This window comes from Liolophura sinensis, chromosome 7, assembly GCF_032854445.1.
Source record: "Liolophura sinensis isolate JHLJ2023 chromosome 7, CUHK_Ljap_v2, whole genome shotgun sequence".
Lineage (NCBI taxonomy): Eukaryota > Metazoa > Mollusca > Polyplacophora > Chitonida > Chitonidae > Liolophura > Liolophura sinensis.
In genome coordinates this window covers 7,329,013-7,356,779 of record NC_088301.1, presented here as the reverse complement: position 1 = coordinate 7,356,779, position 27,767 = coordinate 7,329,013, and the positions used below count along the sequence as shown (strand labels likewise).

At 38.1% G+C, this 27,767-nt stretch overlaps 1 protein-coding gene across 4 annotated transcripts in view; it reads left to right on the top strand.

The window, feature by feature from the left end:
* Positions 1 to 27,128, top strand: part of LOC135471949 (neurocalcin homolog) — a 197,017-nt gene extending 169,889 nt beyond the window's left edge. For 3 of the 4 annotated variants that reach the window (XM_064751412.1, XM_064751413.1, XM_064751414.1), the window contains 3 exons: positions 3,950 to 4,034; positions 22,865 to 23,273; positions 26,210 to 27,128. In XM_064751412.1, coding sequence (XP_064607482.1) covers positions 22,896 to 23,273; positions 26,210 to 26,407 — 576 coding nt within the window. In that variant the 5' untranslated portion in view covers positions 3,950 to 4,034; positions 22,865 to 22,895 and the 3' untranslated portion in view covers positions 26,408 to 27,128. Of the gene's footprint in view, positions 1 to 3,949; positions 4,035 to 16,253; positions 16,390 to 22,864; positions 23,274 to 26,209 lie in introns of those variants that run through there. The other variant, XM_064751415.1, reaches the window with a different exon arrangement.
* Positions 27,129 to 27,767: the final 639 nt, after the last annotated feature.

The following is a 27,767-nucleotide window of genomic DNA, read 5'->3' as shown; positions in this document are numbered from 1 at the left end:
TCTACCATCTATCACCCTTTAACAGTTCTGATATCATCTTTCTGCCACCCAGATTTCATCCTGTAACAATCCTGATATCATCTTTCTGCCATCAAGATGTCATCCAACAATCCAGGCATCATCTTTCCACCATCCAGTTGATTGAAAAAAGGGAAAGACTATCTCACACAAAAACTCCAATAAACAGGATATCAAAGAGTCATCTGGTTCCAGGTTTTAGCCTTTGAAACAGCCATGTTGTGAGTGTGTAATATTCCAGTGAGCAGTAGATAATGGTTCAGGAAAACCTGATGCGTTCAGCCACAAATTCAAAACAGCAAACAAGTGACTGAGAACATTGAACAAATAAACGATGTGATTGGTCTGACATAATAAATTCACTGGGACATATTGGTCGCCATACTCTCATGTAATTTACAGTTGTCCTTGGAGTTGTTATACATATGTTTCAAAAGATGAATGTGACTTTATTTCTAGTCGTATGATTAGACCCAAATTTTCAATGATCAGGTACGTGACATAATGTCATGTAGTTAAAACAGCTAAGACATAATGGTGTAATTCATTAGTTTGTCTTTTCAAGTCATCCATGATGTGCATCTTTAATTATATCACATAGATGTATGCATGCATTTTACGTTTGCTTTGTGCAGTTGTACACCTATTATGATGGGCCAGCCATCGTACAGGTATTGTTACACAGATGTTTTGTACTTCAAATCATTCTACCAACCTTAGGAGAGAGCGTACAAACTTAGGAGCATGCAACTTTAGCAGAGCATTAAACCTTAGCTGAGAGGATACAACTTTAGCTGAGAGGATACAACCTTAGCAGAGAGCATACAAACTTAGGAGCATGCAACCTTAGCAGAGAGCATATACAACCTTAGCAGAGAGCATACAACCTTAGCAGAGAGCATACCACCTTAGCAGAGAGCATATACAACCGTAGCAGAGAGCATACAACCTTGGCAGAGCATATAACCTTAGCAGGGAGCACGCAACCTTGGCAGAGAGCATACAACATCAGCTGAGAGCATACAACCTTAGGAGAGAGCATATACAACCTTAGCTGAGAACATACAACCTTAGCAGAGAGCATGCAAACTTAGGAGAGAGCATATACAACCTTAGGAGAGAGCATACAACCTTGGGAGAGAGCATATACAACATTAGCAGAGATTACGCATACAACCTCAGCAGAGAGCATTTCCAACCCTAAATGAAGGTCCTAACTTACCACTATGCACAGAGGATGTATACGTGTGTATAGTCCTGTGGATAGTGTTCTATACACTATGAGTTCAATCCATGCATACATGTATATACATGTAGCACAGAGTATGTAAATGATACTGTGAATTAAGCTGAGTGATAAACAGGATCACCAGTATTAGGGCTGATGGTTAAGCCAGCCTTGTTGGGCATCAAGTACATGCATCTGTAATGAAACATATTGCATTCAGATTCAAACAACACATGAAATATATATATATGTACATGTATATGTTTTTTCTTCATATAGTTTTATATGTGTCTTACACAGAATTTAAGTATGTTGATCTGTACATGCATATTCAAGTACAGGTGTATGGCTGTGGATGATTGTCATGCATGCATATTCAAGTACAGGTGTATGGCTGTGGATGATTGTCATGCATGCATATTCAAGTACAGGTGTATGGCTGTGGATGATTGTCATGCATGCATATTCAAGTACAGCTGTATGGCTGTGGATGATTGTCATGCATGCATACACATATCTTCTGTGCACTCAGTCCACATTATTCTACAGCCAGTAGTAATAAAGCTGATCAAGGAAGCCTTAATACTGCTGGCTGAGTGGTCCAGATTGCGTTATGAAACACACAATGACCATATATTAAAATAAGTAAATAATTATCAGAGACTTGACTTGAATAAACTTTGTTGATTTTATATTTAATTGGCTTGGGATCACAGGTTCATGGTCAGATATCTTTCGCACAGAACACTTTATTCTGCCTGAGTGCAATTATGGTCTCATTCAAGAACTCTGGATATTGAGGATTTGACAAAAATGACAACCACCACACATTTTGTCCTCTGCCTGGTTAAGTTTAGTGATGATTTTTTTTTTTTTTTAGTGTAAGGAAGTTGGATGTTTCTTTTTTATGAAAATAAACATGTGCATCACCCACCTGATTTGACCTGAATAGTATCATGATGAAGTCTAACCAATAAACATAGTTCCTGAGAGCCTTTTACTTTGGCTGACTTTGATTGGACAAGAGCAACGAATCAAAATGTCGACATGTAATCTTGATGAGGAAAGACACATGGTTTTTAGAACATTTTGTTGATCAGTGTTGTGTTTTTCATTGGAGTCTTTTTTTTTTCTTTTTTTTTGATGTCACTTGATTGCATATCTTAGTTGGTAAAAATTAACCATGCAAATCCTTTTCAGTTAATATAAAGGTAGGCCTTGTGTACATCTTAACATGATGATAGTACATGCATGCATGTAAAGGTAAAACAAACTCATGCACTGATAACAAAAAACGGCATTTTATGTGCTATTTTAATTTATTTATTGTTGTTTGTTTTTTTTTTTTTTGTTTTTTTGTTTTTTTTGATTTCTTATTATCACTAATTAAATGTATGGACCTTGGTTTGAAATCCACATTTATATTCTTAGCCATTCAGCCTGCTCTGACCATTTTTTTTACTTTTATTGATATAAGACTTTTTGCTATGCGAGATAGTAATCAGTTCCAACATGGTGAATTAAGAATCAGACAGTGATTACTGTCAGGTGTAAAATCCATGCGATAATGACCTGCAGGTATTCACTTGCTAGCACTCAGGACTGAATGTTGAGTTAATGTAGCGAAGCTTCAGAAAAGTTCATGCATGCAAAATAAATGTTTTGTTCTGTGGAGAGCATACATGTATAAATAGGTTACAATGGTAATTTGCATGTGCTTTTAAAACTGCATACCCCATTTTTAATATACAGACAGCCAATATGTCATCTGATATATATTCATGAAAGACTACCTATCAGACAAGGAAACAGGGTGTCTTCCCGACTATTTTGCATGCCTGCCTGCCTCTAGTCCTGCCGTTTTCACAGATTACCAGTCTGTATTAGGCTGATCAAGTCTCCATCTACATCGTTTGCTTGGATGTTACCAGCTGACTACATGTACATGTATGTTTGCTTGGATGTTACCAGCTAACTACATGTACATGTATGTTTGCTTGGATGTTACCAGCTAACTACATGTACATGTATGTTTGCTTGGATGTTACCAGCTGACTACATGTACATGTATGTTTGCTTGGATGTTACCAGCTGACTACATGTACATGTATGTTTGCTTGGATGTTACCAGCTGACTACATGTACATGTATGTTTGCTTGGATGTTACCAGCTGACTACATGTACATGTATGTTTGCTTGGATGTTACCAGCTAACTACATGTACATGTATGTTTGCTTGGATGTTACCAGCTGACTACATGTACATGTATGTTTGCTTGGATGTTACCAGCTGACTACATGTACATGTATGTTTGCTTGGATGTTACCAGCTGACTACATGTACATGTATGTTTGCTTGGATGTTACCAGCTGACTACATGTACATGTATGTTTGCTTGGATGTTACCAGCTGACTACATGTACATGTATGTTTGCTTGGATGTTACCAGCTGACTACATGTACATGTATGTTTGCTTGGATGTTAACAGCTAACTACATGTACATGTATGTTTGCTTGGATGTTACCAGCTGACTACATGTACATGTATGTTTGCTTGGATGTTAACAGCTAACTACATGTACATGTATGTTTGCTTGGATGTTACCAGCTGACTACATGTACATGTATGTTTGCTTGGATGTTACCAGCTGACTACATGTACATGAATAACCATGTTTACCTATATTCATTGTTTTACAGATTGCCTCTTAATTTGATCAAGTCTTCATGTATGGTCAGGTGCTACAGGTATCTACACATCTAGCTGACTTCTAAAACTGCAAAGGTGAGTTTCAACACACGTTAATATTTGTTGTTAGTTTTTTTTCCCTACCTGTCCCCTGCTCTGGCTGCTTGTTGGGGCCGTGGTGACATAAGGGACTGACAAGATTTATGTCGCCGTTTGTTCAGTTTGATGTTCATTAAGACCACTTGTCTAGAACCATTATGGTGAGTATGAGCATATGTCTACATGTGTGAAAGTTCATCAGTGTCTTGCCCAATATCAGTGGTTGCCCTTTATGTTGTGTACTTTGCATAAGTGACAAAGTCTTTAGTATGATATGTATAAAACAATAAGCGATCATATTTTTGCTTTCCCCTGCTGTTGGTGACATTTTATCATGTAACCTTTGCTTTATCTTATAACGCCTTGACCATGCAGTGAGGTGAGTGCTAATTACACATGTAGGTGTCTAAATGTGAAGTGACAGCGTGAAGTTTGCTCACTGTCATTTGACAATCCCTTGAAAACTGGAACAGATTGAGAGTATCCTCCAGTTATGGTATTCAGTATTAAATAAGAAATGGGTTAAGTAATTGTTGCCATGGTTATGGATGTGGTGTACATTCTGCAGGTGTGGTATGTGTTAGGTGTCAGTTTCTCAAACCTTTGATGTATATAATTACATTAAGGTATTCTAATTTAATCACATTAAGACTCTGTTACTCTGGCCTACTGGCCCAATCACCCTCAAATTTGATGCACATTATACAAAATCAGTGGGTTAAGCAGGCTGTCACTAAGTGGATAAGGTGCTTGCCTTTTTGTTGCTAGGTCATACAAGATATGGGGCCTGTCACATTCTTGGACAACAAATTTACTAGATTCCCCAGGGCCAAAAGTTTTGGGGGCTTAAATTTTTATTCTGGTTTAAGACCACCTTGGTAGCCTAATGGTTAGAGTGTCGGCCTCAAAGTCAGGGGACCCTGGATCAAACCTGGGTCGTGACCCACCAAAGACCTTAATAGTGGTACTTGTTGCTGCCTCGCTTGGCTCTCTGCACTGAGCCGTTAGAGGAAGGAAACAGGACTGGTTGGCCCAGTGTCAGTATTATGTGACTGGTTAGGGTGTCATGTCTGGTGTCTTCGGCGTGATACTTCATTGGCGGCAGAACTTTGGTGGCATGAAGTCGTCCTGCCACAAGAAGACACATGCAGTATATATACACACACCTAATGTCTCCTTGTCATCGTATGACTGATAAATTATAAATACGATGTTAAATCCCAATCATTCATTCTGCATTCATAATGGTGGACAGCGTTCTTTTGGTCTTCCACAGTGTTCAGTGAAGACCGTTTGTCTTCATTATACCAATGAGGTGTAACTGTCAGACATGAGAGAGTTTACCAGTATCTCCCTAAAAGTCACTGTCATAGAAGTAATAACAATTCTTAAGCATGCATATTGTTATAGTTGCAATCATATAAATATCTAAATAAATAAACAAATGTGTTTGATATAGGTTTGTCAGGTAGCTAATGAAGGCTGAGGGTTTAACTCCAGGCCCTCCTGTACATCCGTTAAGCTATCAAAATGAGTGAAAAAATCTTGTACCAATCAAATAAATAAATACCATAATTCCTCAACCTTTTTGGATATAAAGGAACAAATTTCAGTGCAATTTTTGCACATTTTTAAGTTGATGTTGGAGATAAAACTGCAGTGGTTGGATTGGCCAATTTCAGGAGTTCTCAAGAAGTATAATTGTATCAGAGTGCAGAGAATAATGCCTTCAGAATATGCTTGAATAAACACCTTGTAGGTCAATGTGAAATAAATAAAAAAATTGTTGTAATCAGCTGTGAATACCATCTATTCATCTATTCCACAGTATTAACAATTAACTTGCAGCTAAAGAAGATGGATCTACACATTTGGTCTTCACTCTCTATATAATATAATATAACAAATTGCAAATAAGCAGATTAGCTATGTATAGGATACACAGATTTGGCTCTCTTCTGAATGGCCCATGTGTAAAAACATTGTCAGCCTTTCTGGCCTGTAGCTGGTCAGAGGCTCTGGGAATTAAGACTGGGTATACTGTCCACTAGGCCTTTATTAGCCAGTGTCCCCAAGTGGCCGGTGAGGCTGGCTGCTGTCCAGTAGCTAATGGATGTCTGTCTGACTGACCACTGCCCTCACACAGTGCCATTCAGAATTTCCGTGTTGTTATCACATTAAGTTTGTCGCTGGGGGACATATACAGACCACTGGTAATCAAGGTGGTGTATGGTGAGGCAAGCTTTTCCACCACACTGCAGCAGCTCTGAGTCAAATAGATGGCAACTCTTCACTGCCTGTGTACATAAGTCAATGGAAGTGTGCTGTATGATGAGGCAAGTTTCTTCACCACACTACAGGAGCTCTGAGTCAAATAGATGGCAGCTCATCACTCCCTGTGTACATAAGTCAGTGGAAACGTGCTGTATTAAGGGAGGCTTATGGGAAAGTTTGCATACAGAGTAAAATGGTCTACCATTAAATATTTAGGCGCAGAAACTTTTGCAGTATTTACATATATATTTGACACTGGTATTGTTTATGGTGAAAGAATGGTTTTGTGTTTTTATGTACAATTCTGTGCAATTTTTGCCTATATAGAGACAATTTTAATAGAATTCCATAACAACATTTAGATACAGACAATGAGAATATTATTGGAGACAAATGAGTAGTATTGGTATGTATACAACATATAGGAGTAATTATGGCTGAATGCACATACCGTAGTAACGGTTGTATACAGACGGTAATTGTTGTGTGCAGGTTCAGTATGTGGTAATGGTTGTATACATGTATAGGGGTAATTATGGCTGAATGCACATACCGTAGTAACGGTTGTATACAGACGGTAATTGTTGTGTGCAGGTTCAGTATGTGGTAATGGTTGTATACATGTATAGGGGTAATTATGGCTGAATGCACATACCGTAGTAACGGTTGTATACAGACGGTAATTGTTGTGTGCAGGTTCAGTATGTGGTAATGGTTGTATACATGTATAGGGGTAATTATGGCTGAATGCACATACAGTAGTAACGGTTGTATACAGACGGTGATTGTTGTGTGCAGGTTCAGTATGTGGTAATGGTTGTATACATGTATAGGGGTAATTATGGCTGAATGCACATACCGTAGTAACGGTTGTATACAGACGGTGATTGTTGTGTGCAGGTTCAGTATGTGGTAATGGTTGTATACATGTATAGGGGTAATTATGGCTGAATGCACATACCGTAGTAACGGTTGTATACAGACGGTAATTGTTGTGTACAGGTTCAGTATGTGGTAATGGTTGTATACATGTATAGGGGTAATTATGGCTGAATGCACATACCGTAGTAACGGTTGTATACAGACGGTAATTGTTGTGTACAGGTTCAGTATGTGGTAATGGTTGTACCCTAATTCCTCCACCTTTTCGCATCTGAAACAGCAAGACTCAGAGCAATTTATTCACATTTTTGATCTGGTTGGATTGGCCCATATCAGGGCTTAACACAATTCATATGCTTATATCAGTCTGCACAGAATAATGCCTTGAGAATATCTTTGAATAAACACCCAGGAAACATGCAGAAAGGTTGAAGAATTAGAGTATACAGATATGCAGTGGAAATGGTTATGTATAAATTCAGTGGTAATAATGGTTAGGTAGAGACAGTGGTATTGGTATTACAGATGTAGTGGTAATAGTTGTGTATAGATACAGTGAGAATTACATATTGTGTACGTGTGGAGTGGTAATGGTTGTATATAATTATTTATTTTATTTATTTGATTGGTGATTTACGCCGTACTCAAGAATATTTCACTTGTATGACGGCTGCAAGCATTATGGTGGGAGGAAACCGGGCAGAGCCCGGGGGAAACCCACGACCATTCGCTGGTTGATGGCAGACCTTCCCACATACGGCAGAAGCCAGCATGAGATGGACTCGAACTCACATCGACCACATTGGTGAGAGACTCCTGGGTCATAACGCTGCGCTAGCGCGCTCACCAACTGAGCCACGGAGGCCCCCCCTGGTTGTATATAAGGAGAGTTGTAGTGATTGTTTATTTTGACACTGAAAATGGTTGTATAGAGTGGTAATAGTTGTATATACAGAGATGACGTGCAGATGTTTGGATAAACTAGATAATGATTGCATACAGATGCAGTGGTATTAATGGTTGTGTATATGTTTAGAGAACATGGTAATGGTTACATATAAAGACAAGTGCATGGTTAAATAATGATTGGATAGAGAAAGAGGTATATTGACCTTGCTAACGGTTGTATGCAAATACAATGGTAATGGTAATACCATTGGTAATAGAGGCAGCAATAATTGTTAGGTATTGACAAAGATAATGGTGGTATGTGAAAACAGTCATGATGTTTGTCTATCGAGAAGGTGATAATGGGTGTTTACAAAGACAATATGGTACATGTATACAGTTAGCTCCACTGTCCCCATCATTTCACAAAGGGAGCTGCAGATCTTGTTTTAATCGTTACTATGGTTTTAGTGTACTGGTGGAACTTAATTCTGCTCTGACATACTCGTCTTTGCATACCATGGTGAACCCGTACTGTATTGCTTTGTAATTTCCGTCACGTTGTTCTCTGCAGTCCCTTCGAATCACCACACATTGTGTGACAATGCTTACCACCTCTCTTGACGTGATAACAATTAGTTTTGATACGCATGAATTGTTTGTGAGCTCTTTGCTGTGTCACTTCATGCCACTAACCCTTCCCTAGTATACTTTTTGATTTCAATAATTCAGACTTTTTGTATATAGCTCAGAAGTGCTAAAATGACAAAATTATGAGATATGTGAGATAGTTTGCCTTTTTTTTTGCACCAGCATTTAATTGAGAATTTACTGACAGACTTTCCCACACGTACAGACTTGCGTACACCATATAGGTGGAAGACAGTTCTTAAACGAACTTTAAACTATCTTGGCAAATGGAAATATGAGCATTGTTGACCACTTATTGTCAACAAGGACACTTATTGTCAACAAGGCCCCACAAGCATTGAGAGGGAGGAAATCTAGTAATTCCCTGACGATGTCTGGTTTTGAACCTGCTCTTGATGAGTTTCAGCAATTTCCGTCACGTTGTGGTTCCGTCACGTTGAGGTGGTTTAAGCACCTCTGTTAAACCACGACACCATGGACCACTTTGTTATTTGTTTGTACTGTTTCGCTGTCATGTTAGTGCCTGGCCAATAGTTTCTTCTGTCTTGATTCTTCCTGTTTAAGGTAAACCAGTAGTTTAATGAAGACATGAAATGATCACTCAAGGATCATGTGATTTTATACAACACACATGTTAGCCACTGTGTCATAAGTCAGTTTCTGTCAGATTTATTTTGGAGTGGAATTTTCATGAAAACATGGCCCATGTGGCGGAACTTTATTCCGCATCAGTCAGTAATGCTTCAATAATAAGACGACAGTGTGGATTTTATGCTCGATCCTGTACCGAGGAGGCTATTGAACCCTCTAATTTAGGCAGGATTGAATGTTTTCCAAGATGATCTGAGAGTACAATTCCCAAGCTTGTCCCCACGGTAACAGTATTGGCTAATTGTGACAGTGCCATTCACTTCATCAAGATAATGTGCTAGCAGCAAGAGAATGTGACGTGATGTGATCGGCTGGACGGATTCGCTTCATTCATTAAGGGATTTGTTGATTAGTCGGGAGCTGAATTGTGCCAGTTGAACCATAATTCTCCTCCAGCACAAGGGCAATGCAGACAAAATTTGAAGGAGGGCATAGGTTTCTAATTCACCCAGGCTGCAGAGGTATTGGTGTGACGATTTGAGAATGAGCAGAAGCTGAATCACTCTGTAGAACTGACATTGCAGCAGGTCACTGCATAGTGGCTCTGACTGGGTGGACAGTTCATACACTTGTAGGCCTATTTGGTGGAATTGGTGCGTTTTTTGTACAGAATAATCAAACTAACCCATTACCCCACTCAACCAGCCTGCGTACGCTCAGTGCTCAGGGGGTTATAGTTCCACATTGCCATTGTGGGTGTTGCATATTGACGTAGGAATATGGAAGAGGAAAATCCACACGCTTTTTGGAGGAGCATTGCATTTGTCACTGGAATATACTGGTCGAACATGCAAGATGTCAATATTTTATAGACCCACTAATCAAGTCTCCCCTGGGTTTCCTGTATATCCTGTATATACTGTATATACATAGGCTGGCAAATCTAAAACTTCAGGGATTGTTATGGAGTTTATTGTCTGATAAGAGTTGTTTCCCTTTATGGCCTCGTGTAACATTGCTTAGCAGAGAACTGGCCGGATACTTTTTAATCCTATGAGGTAGAACTAGTGTGAAGCAGGACATTGAGCCATTGTTACATCAAAAATGAATTGTAGGCTAGTTGCCATGTAACATCGTTTTGTCTTTTATGTGAGGCCATCATGACGAGCTTTGAAAGAAACATTTGATGTCAGTTGAAAACGTCAAGGTCCAGCCGCCAGCTAGGCATTTGACAGGTCCCCATTGAAGAGCTGTATTTATGTTGAAGCCATGATTTGAATGATGATCAACTGAATGATCATCTCGAACATCTCGAATTTAAAGGTAAACACCTCTAAAAATCGAAGAAGGCATCACTAAATAGACCACTTGAAACTATCCATAAATATGCTTTCATTTGTTTTTTTAGATTTTTGTCAAAAGTTAAAGATGCTCAGACATTTGAATTTTAAGGTGGGATGTATGGACCATACTATCTTAGGTTAGGAACGCTGACGTCATAGGACATTTTTTCAACTCTAGTAAGTAATGACACTGAATGTTAAAATAGCTCTTTTTATCCATGAAAATGATGACTGAAATAATGCTCCCTAAAATTTCATCTTTCGGGTGAACATCAGGGGAAAAAAGGTGATGTGACATCAGAGTTCCTAGATACTGTCAGTAAAAATCTGAAAAAATAAATATAAGTAATTTTTCTGCATAGTTTTCAGTTGTGTGTGTGATGAACCTTACTTCATATTTTAGCTTTCTTTTATTTTAGGTATGAATGCCAATGATGCATTTATAGTGTTCATGGGGCCGCTGTATTGATCTGTTAATTATGAATTAACACACATGTTGTGAAGGTGGTATTGAATGTCACTTAGTAGAGCTCTATATTCACAGTGTCCAGTTTGACATGATCGTCAAAATAAAAACAAAATAGAAGCAGGTGTCACACCATCAGTGGATTTTAGTTGAAAGGTATAATTCGCATGACACAGAGCTTGTCCTGTTATTTTGAGTCAGTGTGATGTGCGACATGTGAACATGGCTTAAAACATAATATTACTGAGTCATAGGCAGAGCAGCAGCAGTACAATCTGCTTGACTGTGACACTGTAGGTTTGTACTGTTGTATGTGTGTTGTACTGTTGTATGTTTGTTGTACATGTGTTGTACTGTTGTACTGTTGTACATGTGTTGTATGTGTGTTGTACTGTTGTACATGTGTTGTACTGTTGTACATGTGTTGTATGTGTGTTGTACTGTTGTACATGTGTTGTACTGTTGTACATGTGTTGTACGTGTGTTGCACTGTTGTACATGTGTTGCACTGTTGTACATGTGTTGTACTGTTGTACTGTTCTACATGTGTTGCACTGTGTTGTACATGTATTGCACTATGTTGTACATGTAAGAAATGTTTTGCTTTACATGTGATCTTTTCATAAACTCTTGGGAAACTTGAATAGAAATTAAAGTTGATGTGAATTCTGTATTCTTGAAATTAAGCTCATCCAGAGATTTAATTATTCCAACCATTGTAATTAGATTTAGCTTTGTTGTATATGTTTATTTTTTTTTCAGGTAAAATATCAGTCAGTTAATTTTGTAAATATCAGACAGATTTTCTGCAACATGTTAACACGACATATTTGTAGTCTTTGGGTACTTTACAGAAATCATTGATCATGAATAAAGCAATTCATTCTTCATGTAGATATATAATTATACACATCTGTCAGTTATAGAAGTAGATGATTAAGTACCATGGAATAAAAATTCATACTTTGGTTGTGTGTGATGTGCACTAGCTAGCTCTTTGCATAATAGAATAATAGCCATCTTCCTGTTATGAAAGCATGGAGAATATTGTTACCTCTCGTTAGATTTGAAGGTTTCTGAGCAAACATTTGTATTGCACGTACAGTGCCGGTACCTGAGATATATTTGCTGCCAGTCTGTCTGCGCACACAAGTCAGCAAACATGCCCCGATGCCAGCCTATCCCCAGCATTGATGCCAGTGAAGATACACAGGAGATTTTGTGAATGAATTCTTACATAGGCATTTCTGAATTTCCCAAGGCTGCACGTAGACCAGTTGATAGGTTCATATACATATCCAGAACCTGCATATCAGTAGTATAAACCTGGGTGCACGGGAGCTATACTAGTATATGGCTAGCTATAGGTGCAGTAACCAGCCAGTGGTGTACACACCAGCACACATGATATGTCTAGGTAAGCCTATTGGAACAGGTGAGACGATTCAGGTAGAAGAGTTACAGATATCCTGATGATTTCTTCGTGCGCATGTATATAAACCCTTTCCGATGTATCCCTGTATGTATATATATCCAAACAGTGCTCCCACAGGTATGCAAAGATCTCATTGATAGCATGATTCTGAAGTTGCTGGTGTACATTCAAACCTAGGAGAGCTTTACAAGGATATGTTAACATTTATCATTGATCCCTGTAGTTGTCAAGGTATTGGTATGTGTGCTGGACAGTTTCACATGTAATGGTATGGTATACATAGAGTTGGAAAGTCTTTTTTAGATTTTTATGAAGATATAGCATATTTACATGTTTTATCTTATGAAAAATCATGTGTTCTTAAGTTTTTGTTTTTAGTTTTTGACCAGGTATTTTTATCCCATGAAAGCAAGGGATGTTAATTGGCCCTGTCCATCAAACTGTTTGTCAAGTTTTGGGTTCTGTGTGATAACTGTGTGAAATATAGTCTGATTGTGTGTGAACGCAATCATTTGTTGCCATCTCAGATCAAGTCTGAAAAGTAGCTTGATTTTGGCATGTAAATTTTGCATATATTTAGCATGGGATAAAAATGCCTGTTTATGTCACTTGATCGATTTGTTTGGTTATTCATTTGATCTTTGACTCCAGTTTACTTTGCTGCAGGTATTAATAATTGTAGTTATCAAAATTCTGTTCTGTATCATAGGTCAGATTTGAAATGATTATATATGGATTGAAAGCATAGCAATATTAATAAAAATGAAGTTATAGATGAAGATTGTTCTGATGTCCATGCACTCTTGAGGTGATGATATGATTTTTTTTTTTGTCAAAACAGGTTAAACAGTGTCTTTCAGCCATAGGCCTGCAAAAAGTTTGACGTACGTGATATGATTTATGATGTTGTGTGTTTAAATGTATAGGAATGTAAAAGTGTATTATGATGTCATATCCAACTGAGCACAGATTGGAATATCAGGAAACAAAATGTTTCTTTTCTTTTCTGAGGTCATATTTTTCACCATACCTGTTTGTGAAACTCCAAAATGTAACAACCAAAGTGATATGTAAATACCTGTATGTGAATGCCAAATGTAACAACCAAAGTGATATGTAAATACCTGTATGTGAAACACCAAAATGTAATAACAAAAGTGATATCTAAATACCTGTATGTGAAATGCCAAATGTAACAACAAAAGTGATATCTAAATACCTGTATATGAAACGCCAAATGTAACAACAAAAGTGATATCTAAATATATGTATGTGAAACTCCAAAATGTAATAACAAAAGTGATATCTAAATACCTGTATGTGAAACTCCAAAGTGTAATAACAAAAGTGATATCTAAATACCTGTATTTGAAATGCCAAATGTAACAACAAAAGTGATATCTAAATACCTGTATGTGAAAGGTCAAATGTAACAACAAAAGGGATATCTAAATACCTGTATGTGAAACTCCAAAGTGTAATAACAAAAGTGATATCTAAATACCTGTATGTGAAACACCAAAATGAAATAACTATAGTGATATCTACATGTAAATACATATATGTGAAATATGGCTTTTTTATGTTAATGAAAGAAATCCTGATGTAAATAATGAAGGCGGTCATATCTTTATGAAACTTTAAAAATTTACTAATAAATTTCATTGTCTAGGGTCAAGTTTAATCTTTAAATGCATGTTCAATGTACAGCATGGTTATCAGGTTTATCAGTGAGCCATAAATTTGACAGCAGGTGTTCTGGCCATTTTATTGACATTGTTGATCGCAATGTTCATGCAGTGCCAATTTAGGGACATTATTAATTACAGAGGTTGTCACTGCTGATTTCTTGAATCGGTTTTAATGGCAGGCCATGTAGTTCTTGGGTATTAGTTGGTGCATCTTAATCTCTGAGATTGTCACATGCCTTGTAAGTTCTACTTGAGCTAGCTGTCTCTGTCGGATAATGAAGGTACCTTTGAGTATGCCATATGTACATGTACGTTTGTCAAATATTAATTGGCATTTTGGATTGCAATGATCAAATTGGATGTAATAATGATCGCTAAAGCTGTTGCTAATGATGTACTTATCCTGTGGACATAAGATATGCTGCTTAACAGATGATAATCCACATTGATCATCCACTTTCATATAGATATGCCCTTGGTAACGTTGTCGGTACATAGCCTGTTTTGTCCTATAGTGAATTACCATAATTTTTTTTTTTGTGGGAAACACAGTTTCTACATTTTAAGGCAATCCAAAATGTGATTTATTAGAAAAATTTAAAAAAAAAATTTGTTTTCGTTAAGATTGTTGGAAGTGTGCCATGGTTGTTACTGTTACAGGTGTGGCATCTGTGACTTGCTATGCACCAGTATGTATGGCATGTGTTACTGTTTCATGTTTGAGAACAGCAGTAGTTATGCAGGCCTTTAGTTTACATCTCCTTCACCAGCAGTGTCATGTGTTTCCCAATACATGCAGCTACGGGATTTCTCTGTATAGCCCGTCACGAACATCTATAGGAGGTCTGTACAAAGCATGTGTCAATTCCATTGCAGATTTATGGTAGATAATATGTTCTCTGTCGAGACAACAATTGCATTTAGAGGAGGATACAACTGTGTGGGAAAGTGTGACAATAGGCTCTGCTATAAAAGCTTTAGGGTAAAGATTTTGACCTAGTATTTTGTGGTTTTTAGTAGGACTGAATGAGATTGCTGGTTTACAGTGCATGTGACCGGTTTGGTTATTGGGGTGGTGTTAAAGTATTCTGGCAGATAGTCTGACAAGCTTCCCCTCCACTAGTTCATTCACATTGATACAGAGCCTCGATCAGCAAAAACAATAGGTATGTTAACAGGGGGTTAGTGGGGGGGGGGGGGGGGGGGGGGCGACTATCAGAGGCAGTAATTTTATCCCAGTGGCTGAGAGATAGGATGGTCTGAGTAAGTTTGTGTGCTTCACCTGCTTTGCCATTATTCTCACAATATACCGCAATTCCTCAACCTTTTCATATTTGAACAATCATCTTTCAGGGCAATTTATGCATGTATATAATTTGATTTTGGAGACAAACCTACATTGGTTGGATTGGGAAATGTCAGTGTTTCACAACAAGTATAAATGTTTCAGTCTACACAGAGTACTGCCTTCAGAATTTGCTTGAACAAACACCTTGCAAAGATGCGAAAAAGCTGAAGAATTACAGTAGGTCCCAAATTACCTGGATCTATTTTAGGTCAAAAGAAAAATTAACAAGAATCATTGAAGAAAAAAAAGGGGGATAGATTAAGGACTTGCCGAGCTGAGGTTGGGAAGCCAGTGTTAGTGTTAGTATACATGTATAGTCAAGGTGTTTTCTGTGATTCTGACTGTAGTGTAAGCTCACTATGCCTATTGTTTGCATTACATAAATGATTAAACCATGATTCATGTTCCTTTAATGCTCATCAATAACTTCTATTTGGCTTTTATATTAATTCTTGCATGTATATCTATAAATCTTCAGATCTTGTTTACTTGGACACATCTTTGTTGACATAGACTACTGTCAAGATGAACACGCTATTTTTGTCTGTACAGTAAATTTGTCAGTTCAGTACACTGATAGCCTGGTACGAAAAGGTGTTCCTTGTAGACCTGTGGTGTACATAACCTAGCTTGAAAGTTTGATGCAACACGGCATATTGTCGGAACGTGAACAGTGGACATGCTCATGCTCTGCTGTATGTATGTGGTGTAAAGAATCCGCACGAATCTGTCCATTCAGGCTGTAATACCCAACTCATCGCAGAGTGTCACATTTGCAATGCAGTAAGCTTCCTTTGTATCATCGGCTGTCTATACTCTTTGTGTAAACATGATTGCTTATAACCTTGTCCTTGGCAAACATCTGTGTAATTTAACAAGTCTCTGCTGGATTTTCCCATTGTGCTTAAAAGACATTTTGTATCGAGGCTGGAGATAGAGTGCACTAATTGGCCTTTATTATAGTTGCACCAGATTGCCTCCAGTACTTGTTGCTTTGTGTTCTTATGGAAATCGGTGCAGGGCAAGACATTTGCTCTGTACAAGGCATCCTGAAGAGCCATTTATCTATCTGCCTTGGCGTTTGACCTATTTAGATACTTGTGTGGGAGGAATGTTTCGATCTTGAATGCCAGCTAGGCCAATACACTATGTTTTAGACTTCATATAGACTCACAGGACATAGTATTTTTTTTCTTGTTACATGTTGGGTGTAATAGTATTGTGTGGTTTTGTCTGGACCTGACCAGTCAATAGTTTAATCACTATAATGATATTCAGATCAGTCATGTGTTAAGCCTTTATATATTAAACTTATATTGAAGTCTGGGCACATAGGTTTTAATGTGTTTAGTTCTAAGGGCTAGTACCACCACGTCTTCTTCATTAGCTATATTTATTTTCTTACTTGTTCAGTTATACAACAGCAGCCAGGATTGTAGTGGGGGGAAACTGGGGCAATCCCAGGGGGGAAATGCAATGATGTTTCACACTTGTGTATGTGTTGTTTTGGGTTTTTTTTTTTTTCATTGTTATACTGTAAATTTTGGTATTCGAAAGTCTCATGCAAATGCACACATGATTACCAGTATCCTTTGGCCACTGATATGATCAACTCTGCAGATGAAAGTGAGTGGAAATATGGTCAGGAAATTATTAGTAGCCTGTTACAAGTGTGCTATTGGTGGGCTGGTGGTGGGCTAGTGGTGGGCTGCATGGTAGGCTGCATGGTGGTGGACCTGTGGCATGTCACAACAGTTATTTAACCTTTCATAACCTGCATTAAGCCTTGACACGGCAAGAAACACAATATCAGTGTATGCTTAAGGTGATGCCATCTCGTGCCGGTTATGTTATCACACTTTACATGTATTTTCTTTTATTCTGCATGCTTTTCACATACATACCCTGAACATACATGTACCTACATAGTTTGATGGTGAGACTCTAGGGGTGGGGGTGTGGGTTGAGTCTTACAGCACCTGTACTTGGTTATTGTTTTGGTCGCAGAACTGCATGTGTTGATTAAGCCATGTACATATATAGTTTGCGGTCTGTCTGCCTGTAAGCAGGCTGTACTGTCATGGTACATGAAGTTGTCAGTATTAATCTAATTTACTCAGGCAGGCAGGCAATTAATCCTGAGTACAGCTGAATTAAGTCAGGGCCGTACGTGGGAAGGTATTTTTTGATTCATATTTTAATTATGTTTGCATATTACACATATCATTTTGAAGAAAGCTTGACAGCATAATTATGCATAGCTGTTCTGTTCTTATAATTGTGCTGCATAAAAAGAGATGGCTGTTTGGAAGGTGTCTGACCAGCTTTTCTTCACTGCAGAACATAAAAATAATAATAAAATGGGTCATTATGTTACAGCATTAGTAACCATCTGCAATCACACAGATTTCGTGAATCTTTATGACATTTGAAACATTACAGGGTCATGTTCGAGTCAGAAACGTAGATAAATATACATTAAAATATAGAACATGAACTGAATCCACGATTGTAGCCAAAGCCTGCAGTGTTGCAGTATATGTACAGCAATGGCCATGTGCTTTTGTTTATCCCATGTGCATGACCAGATCTATTATAATTACCTGCACACACAACACCGTCGCTTGACATCAATGAGAGGACAGTCAGGATTTATTTTCTTCACTATCTATAAATGTAATTCAATATGGCTGCTCAGGCATCTTGGAATTGCATTATCAAGAGCTACATGTAGCAAAGCTATAGCACATGCTGAGAATGACATTATGCCCTCATGATATTAACATAGCAGCCATCTACTGAGATGGTTTATGTCACAGACACTATGTACACAGATAATTTTATTAATTTAAGCTGTCCTGTTTGATTAATGCTGGCTGCTGTCGTGTACCCTAATTCTTCATCGTTTTCAACCTCCTCTGCAGCCAGTATTATGAAGCTTTCTGACAAAACTGTAGCGGGTAGAGGAGCCTCCGTGGCTGAATTGTTTAGCGCGCTAGTGCAACGTAATGACCAGAAGCCTTTCACCAATGCAGTCGCTGTGAGTCCAGCTCATGCTGGCTTCCTCTCCGGCCGTACTTGGTAAGGTCTCCCAGCAACCTGCTGATGATCGTGGGTTTCCCTTGGAATCTGTCCAGTTTCCTCCGATCATAATGCTGGCCGCCGTTGTATAAGTGAAATATTCTTGAGTACGGCATAAAACCATAATGAAATAAATAAATACATGTAAATGTGGTGGGTAAAGAAATAATATGCACAGCTTTATGAAGCTTGCATCTTCCATGACACACAAAAAAAATCATTTTTAACAATTTCATAATAATTGTACGCATAAATTTCACTGAAAAATATGCTTTAGTGGTTGAAAAGGTTGAAGATTTACAGTAAGTGAAATATTCTTGGGTACAGCATAAAACACTAATCAAATAAACAAATATTAATTAATTAATTAACCTACAATTCTGAAGACTTACCATGATGTGAACACTGAGACTAGTTTTAGATTTAGACATACATGGGGATAAATGTTTGATATGTTTATGTGTAGTTTGTCAATGTATGTGGGTAGGTGTAAATCAGACATACAGAACAAAGGACAGATGAACTGGTCAGTGCCTCAATTCTTCCTGCTGTGACGTCATGCAGGAAAACAGGAGCAGAAGCTGCCTGGATTCATGATGCCTGTTAACACCCTAAGCCTGCTGCATGTGTGTCCACTTGTATAAACAGGAAGTGACGTTTGCAGGACAAAGCTCAGGGCACCTACAGGCAGTGGGGACTGTAGTTTTAATACCAGCAACGTTTGCAGGACAAAGCTCAGGGCACCTACGGGCAGTGGGGACTGTAGTTTTAACACCAGCAACGTTTGCAGGACAAAGCTCAGGGCACCTACGGGCAGTGGGGACTGTAGTTTTAATACCAGCAACGTTTGCAGGACAAAGCTCAGGGCACCTAGGGGCAGTGGGGACTGTAGTTTTAATACCAGCAACGTTTGCAGGACTAAGCTCAGGGCACCTACGGGCAGTGGGGACTGTAGTTTTAATACCAGCAACGTTTGCAGGACAAAGCTCAGGGCACCTACGGGCAGTGGGGACTGTAGTTTTAACACCAGCAGAGCTCTGAAACCACATGCTTGTGGTTTGCTTTCTGAAGATCATTGTGTGACTGCTGCAGGTATTCAGTTCATGGGTGTGGCTGATGTTAGTTTATTCATTTACAAGCCAGGGCAGATTTACTCATTCTAGAATAACCAGTAGCAAGCCATTATCCTGCCAGTAGTTGACTTCTGGAATGTTTTGATTGATTGATGTTTAACACCATAATCAATATTTTTTTTTCACTTATGTGGATTTTTAATTTATGAGTGGAGGAAACTAAGTCACCGACCTCTGGCAAGATCCTGTTGAATTCCCCCACATGTGACATGTGCTTTACATGATACACTGGTGGAAGACAAGCAATGTTCAATGGATGAAGGACTTCACAAATTGCCCCATTAGGATACCCACTATCACTTATATCACTTATATGTAATATTGTCATCCAGGCCCTTATTATCAAGATGAATTGAGATTGGGGGAAAGCACTAATTCCCTGTCCAAGGCTGGGATTGAACCCACTTCTGATGGTTTGTGCAGACTTTGTCCAGGTGCAGAGCGATGTCATAGTCACCATTCATGGACACCACAACCATAAATGTAAATGCACCCAGAGGTGGAATCTTTCATGTGAAATGGTTCAAGCCTGCTTGAAGTGTGATAGTGATGATGAAGCCTGTATAAAGCTGCATTCTACACCAAGTGTTCAACATGCAGGGTTTGAACTCTGCAGAGAGTGTATACCATATACAGGTACATGCATCATCAGTGCTTCTTTAATAAATCAAGTGCTTGTTGGCTTGAGTTGAACCTTGTGTGTGAACTTTAATGACATAACTGGCGTGCCTGAAGCCAGCTGTAAAGTTCACTGTATAGGTGTACATGTAGACAGTAGTCGTGTACAGTGCAGGTTACATGCAGTTGTGTTGTACAGTGAGCAATTCCCCTGAGTACGTTTCATAAAGTTCCTTTCACATATGTGTCCAGTTCAGGATAATGGCCCCATGATTGCTCAGGATGAGCCACTTAACATACTTACTGTATGTAGTATAATATACCCCAAGTATATTGGATTGAAATGAAATATTAAAGAGGATGTCAACTTCAAGTCCATTAGTCCTGCTTCAAACATGTATTAATTGTGTGTGTGAATATACCGATGGATAGCTTGACCACCTGTCCATGGCTGCATGTATAATGATGTAGGCCATGGAGTTAAAACTGGATTGCTTTCTTGTTCTGTGTTAACGTTAAATTTATACCAGGACTGACAGAGGCTGCATGATTTTAACGTTGTAGCTGTGAAGTGTGTCTATAGTGGTAAGAAATCTGTTGGATGTATTAATCTAGTGTATAGGACACTATTTGGGTGTGATGATTGCTACATAATCTGTTTTTTGAGTATTTTTAAGGTGTTAAGTAATCTTTATAAGATATAAATATATATTGTAGATAGATATATTTAAAGTAGGTGACAGGTTTTAAACAGTATTTTAAAAGTTACAGGTGGTACATGTACTGTATATGTATAGTGAGAGTTCCCAGCTAATACAAGGCCAATCAGACACACATATAATAAATATTCAGCCTTTTCAACCTCTAAAGCACTTTTTTCTGTGGAATTAAAACGTACAGTTATTATCAAAATGATGATAAAACGATTTGTTAGTGTCACTAAAGAATCTGCAAGGCTTCTACAATGAAATTGCGAAGCCCGATATCTTTCTGAGAATGTTTCAAATCATTGGTTACAGAGGCGGTTGATTTATTTGATTTATTTATTTGATTGATGTTTATTGCTATACTCAAGAATATTTCACTTATACTACGGCGGCCAGCATTATGGTGGGAGGAAACCAGGCAGAGCCCGGGGGAAACCTATGACCATCCGTAGGTTGCTGGCAGACCGTCCCACATACGACACAAGCAGTTAAAATTGTTGGAGAATTAGGGTAGTGTCTTTAGACTAAGGTACTAAGTTTCTTCCTCGCTTAAATTTTTTGCATTTTTTAAATCTGTATGTTAAACAGTTGAACCGCTGTGCACAAAGTATGTTGACGTGTGCAGAAACTTTGAAGCACATGTCAACACATGTATGTATGTGGTGACATGTAATTAATGCGTTAATCGGCATAATTAACGCGTTAGTCCATGCATGCAAATTTCTCCAGTACATTTAATAGTGCTCCCTGAAGACTGCATAATTTACGTGCACTTTACAACTGTTCTTAATGGGAGACTTGGACAGGCCGCCCAAAAAGATCCAGACTTTTCTGTGCTTGTGTGTACAACCTATGTATTTTCTGAGCATATGTAGACGCATACGTGTGACGTACAGCAGGGTAAGAGCAAAAGAGTACTTTGAACGGTGGTGCTAAGGAGTTTTACCAGTTGCCCATTGTCTCTTAAAAGGTTCTGTTAAACTTATATTTCAGGCTTCAGGGATCCTCTTTGACCAAGTTGTGCAATGGGCTCTTTTGGGAAATCAACTAGTATTTGATAAATCAGAGGATATGTGGTCAAATTCAGTCATATATGATGTTGTGTCCACTAGACTGTGACCAGTTTGCTCCATCCTGATACCTGAATGTTAAAATACATACACAAATTAGCTCAGCCATAGGTGATATTTTGTCCACTAGACTGTGACCAGTTTGCTCCATCCTAATACCTGAATGTTAAAATACATACACAAATTAGCTCAGCCATAGGTGATATTGTGTCCTATAGACTCTGACCAGTTTGCTCCATCCTGATACCTGAACGTTAAAATACATACACAAATTAGCTCAGGCATATGTCATGTGGTTTCCTGTAGGACCTGACCAGTTTCCTGCACCCAGATACTAGTACATGAATGTTGACAGTTAGTCTTGAGCACAACATAAAGAAAAATGAATGCTGTAATTCGTCCACTTTTTCTCATGTTTGTTGAAGCATATTCTGATGGCAGTATTCTGTGTAGACTGATAGAATTACACTTTTTAGTGAAACTGGCCGACCTAACCTATGTGCATGTAGGTTGTTTCCAAATTTAAGATGGTGCATAAATTACATTCAAAACTGATGTATCTCATGCAAATATGGGTTGAGGAAATAAGGTAGTTATGTGTATACAAATTAAATTTTAATCTTGGGCTCCTGGTTTCTTTTTGCTTTAGAGAGGAGTAGGAATCTTGGCCGTTTGTAACCATGGGAAAGCAGAACAGCAAGCTGAAGCCAGAAGTGCTGGAGGATTTACGCAAGCACACAGAATTCAGTGACGAGGAGTTACAGGAATGGTACAAAGGTTTCCTCAAAGACTGCCCCAGCGGGCACCTATCTGTGGAGGAATTCAAGAAAATTTACGGAAACTTTTTCCCGTACGGCGATGCGTCAAAGTTTGCAGAACATGTGTTTCGCACGTTTGATACAAACGGCGACGGAACTATAGATTTCAGGGAGTTTATTTGTGCCCTGAGTGTGACATCACGGGGAAAGCTGGAGCAAAAACTTGAGTGGGCCTTTAGTATGTATGACCTGGATGGAAACGGATACATATCTAGACAGGAAATGTTGGAAATTGTTACGGTAAGTCTGTTATGGAGGAGTCTATTTATTTTTTCATGTATTAAGTTAAAGCATAACTTTTTAGTGGTTTGGTCAGACACAAGAGTGTAGTTATACTCAGATTACAACTCAGTGTCTTACATATAATCCACTTAGGTCCAAATTGAGAGTGTAACTATCCTTGGATTACAGATTCATGTCCTTAGTTTATCAGATCCCAAGGGATTGAGTCTGTAGCATTCTTAATATACAACTCCAGATCCTCTTGAATTGGTACACAGTGTGGTTTTCATAGTGATAGTTAGACTCTTATTTTTCCACGATATCAGATTAGCAATACTTGTGGGTTTCCCCCGGGCTCTGTACCATTTCCTCGCACCATGATGCTGGCCGCTGTCGTATAAGTGAAATACTCTTGATTACGGCATAAAACACCAATTAGATAGGTAGATAAATAAATATCTGTACTGACAGAAGATCATTTATGTATTTTCGTATTAAATAAGAACAATGAAAACAACTCTCACTGCTTGTGGGGCTTTGGTGACAAAAGCGGTCAGGGCATGATGCTTGTTTGGTCATTTGCACTGCCTTTTTGTTGAAAACCACTGACTATTGTGTCTTCAACCAATATCACTTGCCAAAGGTTGGTGGCAGGGCAGTCTCATTTCCTTTAACCATAAAACCCACCATCATTTTAACTAAAGTGCAACATTCTTGACAATGGCTTTACGCAACAGTCAATCAAATAAATAAATCTCTCCAAATCCTTAAATTCAAATCTCTTAGAAAGCCTGATCTAAAGCAGTAAAACAATAGATTGATTGATAGGTGGGTTTTAACTGAATGAAGGAATGATTTTTGCCTCGTAACGTTGGTTTTAACTAAAAGTAAGCATGTGAACAATTTTACGAACTTTTCACACATATCAATTATCCAGGTTTTCAGCTGTGAGGTTTTAGCTTTCTGAAAGTTCCTTTTGCTTGGCTGGCTGTCCTGGTCTGGATCCATGCAGTGACGTCTTCTTCAGTGAAATCTAAATTGGTTTGAGGTGCTTTTAGCAGAAACTGTGAAATTCTTTAGAAATGAGGCCTTTAGCAACATGGAGTATAATTGGTTGACTTTATTATAAGTTAGGTAGAGGCCTGATTCCCTCACAGTCTTGTTCAGATAAAGCATTGTAGCTGGATGTCCCCTAACCAGTGAAGTCACAGATTCAAATCCAGCTATGGTTCCACTTACTGTGACTGAAATAAAACGGTTTAATTGTCATTTACCTGGGGGAAGGCAGTAGTTTACTCCAGGCAAGTTTTCTTCAAACATAAACCAGATGCTTTTGTGTTGAAGAAAATACTGGAATGAGATTATCAACACCAGTAAAATAAAGGAATAATTGCTTGTATATTTAATATTAATTATCTTACCATAATACCCATTTGGCGCGACATAGATTTATAAGCACCCCTGTCTTAATATTTTCCATCCTGTGTACATGACACGACAAATGCATTAATGTGAAGCAGATAGTGTAGTTTTCATGCATATATCGGAGAGGAAATGTCCATAATGGAGCTTTTCCCTGGCTGCTGATGCCGTGAATATGCCCGTGGCAGGATTTGCTGGCATGTCTCCCAGCCTTGTCTCTACGCCATTGATCAGTTCTTGCTGATCTGTACGCCCACATACAATCTACAGTATACAGGCCTGCAGACCTGTAGTTTAGCAGTCAGCCCAGCTAATCTGTGAAACATGTCTCATTATGAAAGGGTCAGAAGATAAGCGACCATAATTAGCTCAGACTTGCAGCTGTATGGCAACAGATGAGTTATGGATTTTTAAGGGGAGGGAACTCAGTGTGTTAGAGGGTAAGAAGAGTTATTGGTCGTGATTCAGATTGTGGTGTGAGGATACTTCAATAGCCAGTTTTGCAAAGCAAGTTCTGGGCTTTAGCCTACACGTGTAACATTTAAAATCGGAATACAAATTGAATTATTCAATGCATCCAATCGAAGTCCACGGCTACAAGGTGTCCAAACTGTTGAAAACCTAGTTGTATTAAAGAGGCTATAAGAAAGATTTTTGGTGAAAAACTGATCAGCTCAAATTCTGGTATTTTGTTAAAATAGCCCAGATAATTAATTTCATTTCACCATTTAAAAGGAAGTGACATTAATTATAACTTTTTTCAAACTTGAAAACTATTTTAACACTACAGGTGTTAAAGGTATGAGTCTGGTATTTACTGAAAGGCAGTATTCTTGGTAAAAGTACAGAAAATTTGATTTGATTAGCGCATATGTATTTTTATTTTATTTTTTTTTTAAAGGTTTCTTTTAAGCAAACCAGTATAATGGGGGACACATGCCATGTTCAATTGATTTTCTGTTTCTCAGGCATCGCCCACATGCCCAATGCCTTTGTCACTAAAATAGAGGAGGAAAAGTTACTGCATTTACACGAACAGCTTATCATCAAGCAGTGTATTGCTGTTTTGTAAAACAGCTGTCTCTAGTTTGTAATCAAAACCTTAATTTTGATATATGCCCTGAAGGATTGGGGAGTTTGGGACTGACTGTTTGTATATTTGGGGCATCTGTCAGTCTGTCGGTCCACCCCACACTGAGTATATATTTTGTGCAATCAGGTTCTCTTACAGTAAACAAGGCAAGTATTAGACCCTTTCAAATTGTGAACAGTATTGTTTGTCTAGCTAGTCCTTTTTTTCCAGCAATATGTATCCCTTTACTGTATCCTCTGGAGGCTTGTCATTTCAGGACATGGACCTGCTGGATGCTGGGCAAATCTTCAAGTTTATATAACCATATAAATATTTATATATTTATATATAGTGTCTTCCACTAACTGAATGTCAGTTGGATAACTCCATTAAAAAACAGTTGTTGACAGAAAACGAATATGTGTATGTGTTAAAGAGATTGTGTTGTGTATCTTTGTAGGCTATTTACAAGATGGTAGGCACGGTTATGAAGATGCCTGAAGATGAATCGACTCCAGAGAAAAGAACAGATAAAATATTCCGCCAGATGGATAAGAACCTGGATGGACAGCTATCTCTAGCCGAATTTATCGAGGGGGCCAAAAGTGACCCCTCCATTGTGCGATTACTTCAATGTGATCCCAATTCACAGAGCTGAAACCAGAAGAGAGGTCTTTTCAAAATCTCTCACATGTTTTACTGGAGTTCCATCATAACACTGTACAAAAAAAAAAATAAGAAAACAACATAAAAGGATTATATGAGAAAAATGTTTAAAAAAAACAGAGAGAAGAGAAGAAACACGAATGATTCCTCGAATTGCACCATTCCATAGGAAGGTCATTTGTTTGCTTTTGTATTCATTCTGTTTTCTGTCCACTGGATTGCTATTAAGATGTGTTGGAGTGAGATGGCTTATGTGCTGATTTAGCCTCCGTTCGTTGAAGTTTGCTCGGGAATGGAAGAGCAGAGATTATGGCTTGAGGCATGGATGTGCTTGCCTGTTCTATCAATCCAGTCTGTGCTCAGAATGGACTCCTCCAGGTTTCAACAGCGTTTGGTGGCAAGTGTGGGATTGTAAACACACTGGCAGAACCCACCAAAGTTTCTCTGTGTGAGCTTTACAGCCAAGAATGAAGCACAGAGAACTCTTCGTGTACTTTGTAAGCACAGAGAACTCTACGTGTACTTTGTAATTCACCAGACGTTCATTCTTCCCCAAAAGTCTTTATCTTGGGCTGAAGATAATTGTTCAGTTAATTCTTGTACAGTTTTCTACAGATCTGTTTCGTCATGGTATAAACAATAAGAAGTAACAACAACAACAATAAAATGAGGACTAAATATATGAATATCTATGTCAAAGATATGTTCATCTACCTACTAAATATATATATATATATATATATATATATATATATATATATATATATATATATATATATATTTCACACCCAATCATCAAGTTTATCTGTTTGGAGTATCATAAGCATGTTAACTTAACATTACTGTTTAACACCTATTTGTGTTTCTTTCCTTGTTTTTTTATCAAAGCACAAAGTTGTCCAGACTGAGTGTAAATCTGCCTGCATGCTTTGCAGTTCAGAATATGCAAACACCTGCTATAGTGACATTCTAGTAAGAGTTGATTGTTCCAAAGTGGCCAAGATATATTCCTTCTCCTTTTTCTCAGTAAGTCAGCCAATGCGTGCAGATATTCATGTTTCACTGGAAATTATGTTGTGAATTTAAAAAATATCAGTCTGATCCAAATGATGTTTGTATATATACATATATATATATATATATATATATATATATGTGTGTATATGTCAGTGTAAATTGAGACAAAATTGAGAGTTTTAAATACACTCAGTTTTATACCTCCTCATTTAGATGACCACCTTTGGCTGTGATGTGGGTTTTTTATGTTTTTCTTTTCTTTTTTGTCTGTTATAAAGCATTGTTCAACTTGCCCCCCCCCCCCTCCTCAGTTGAACAATCCAGATGAAGTTAGT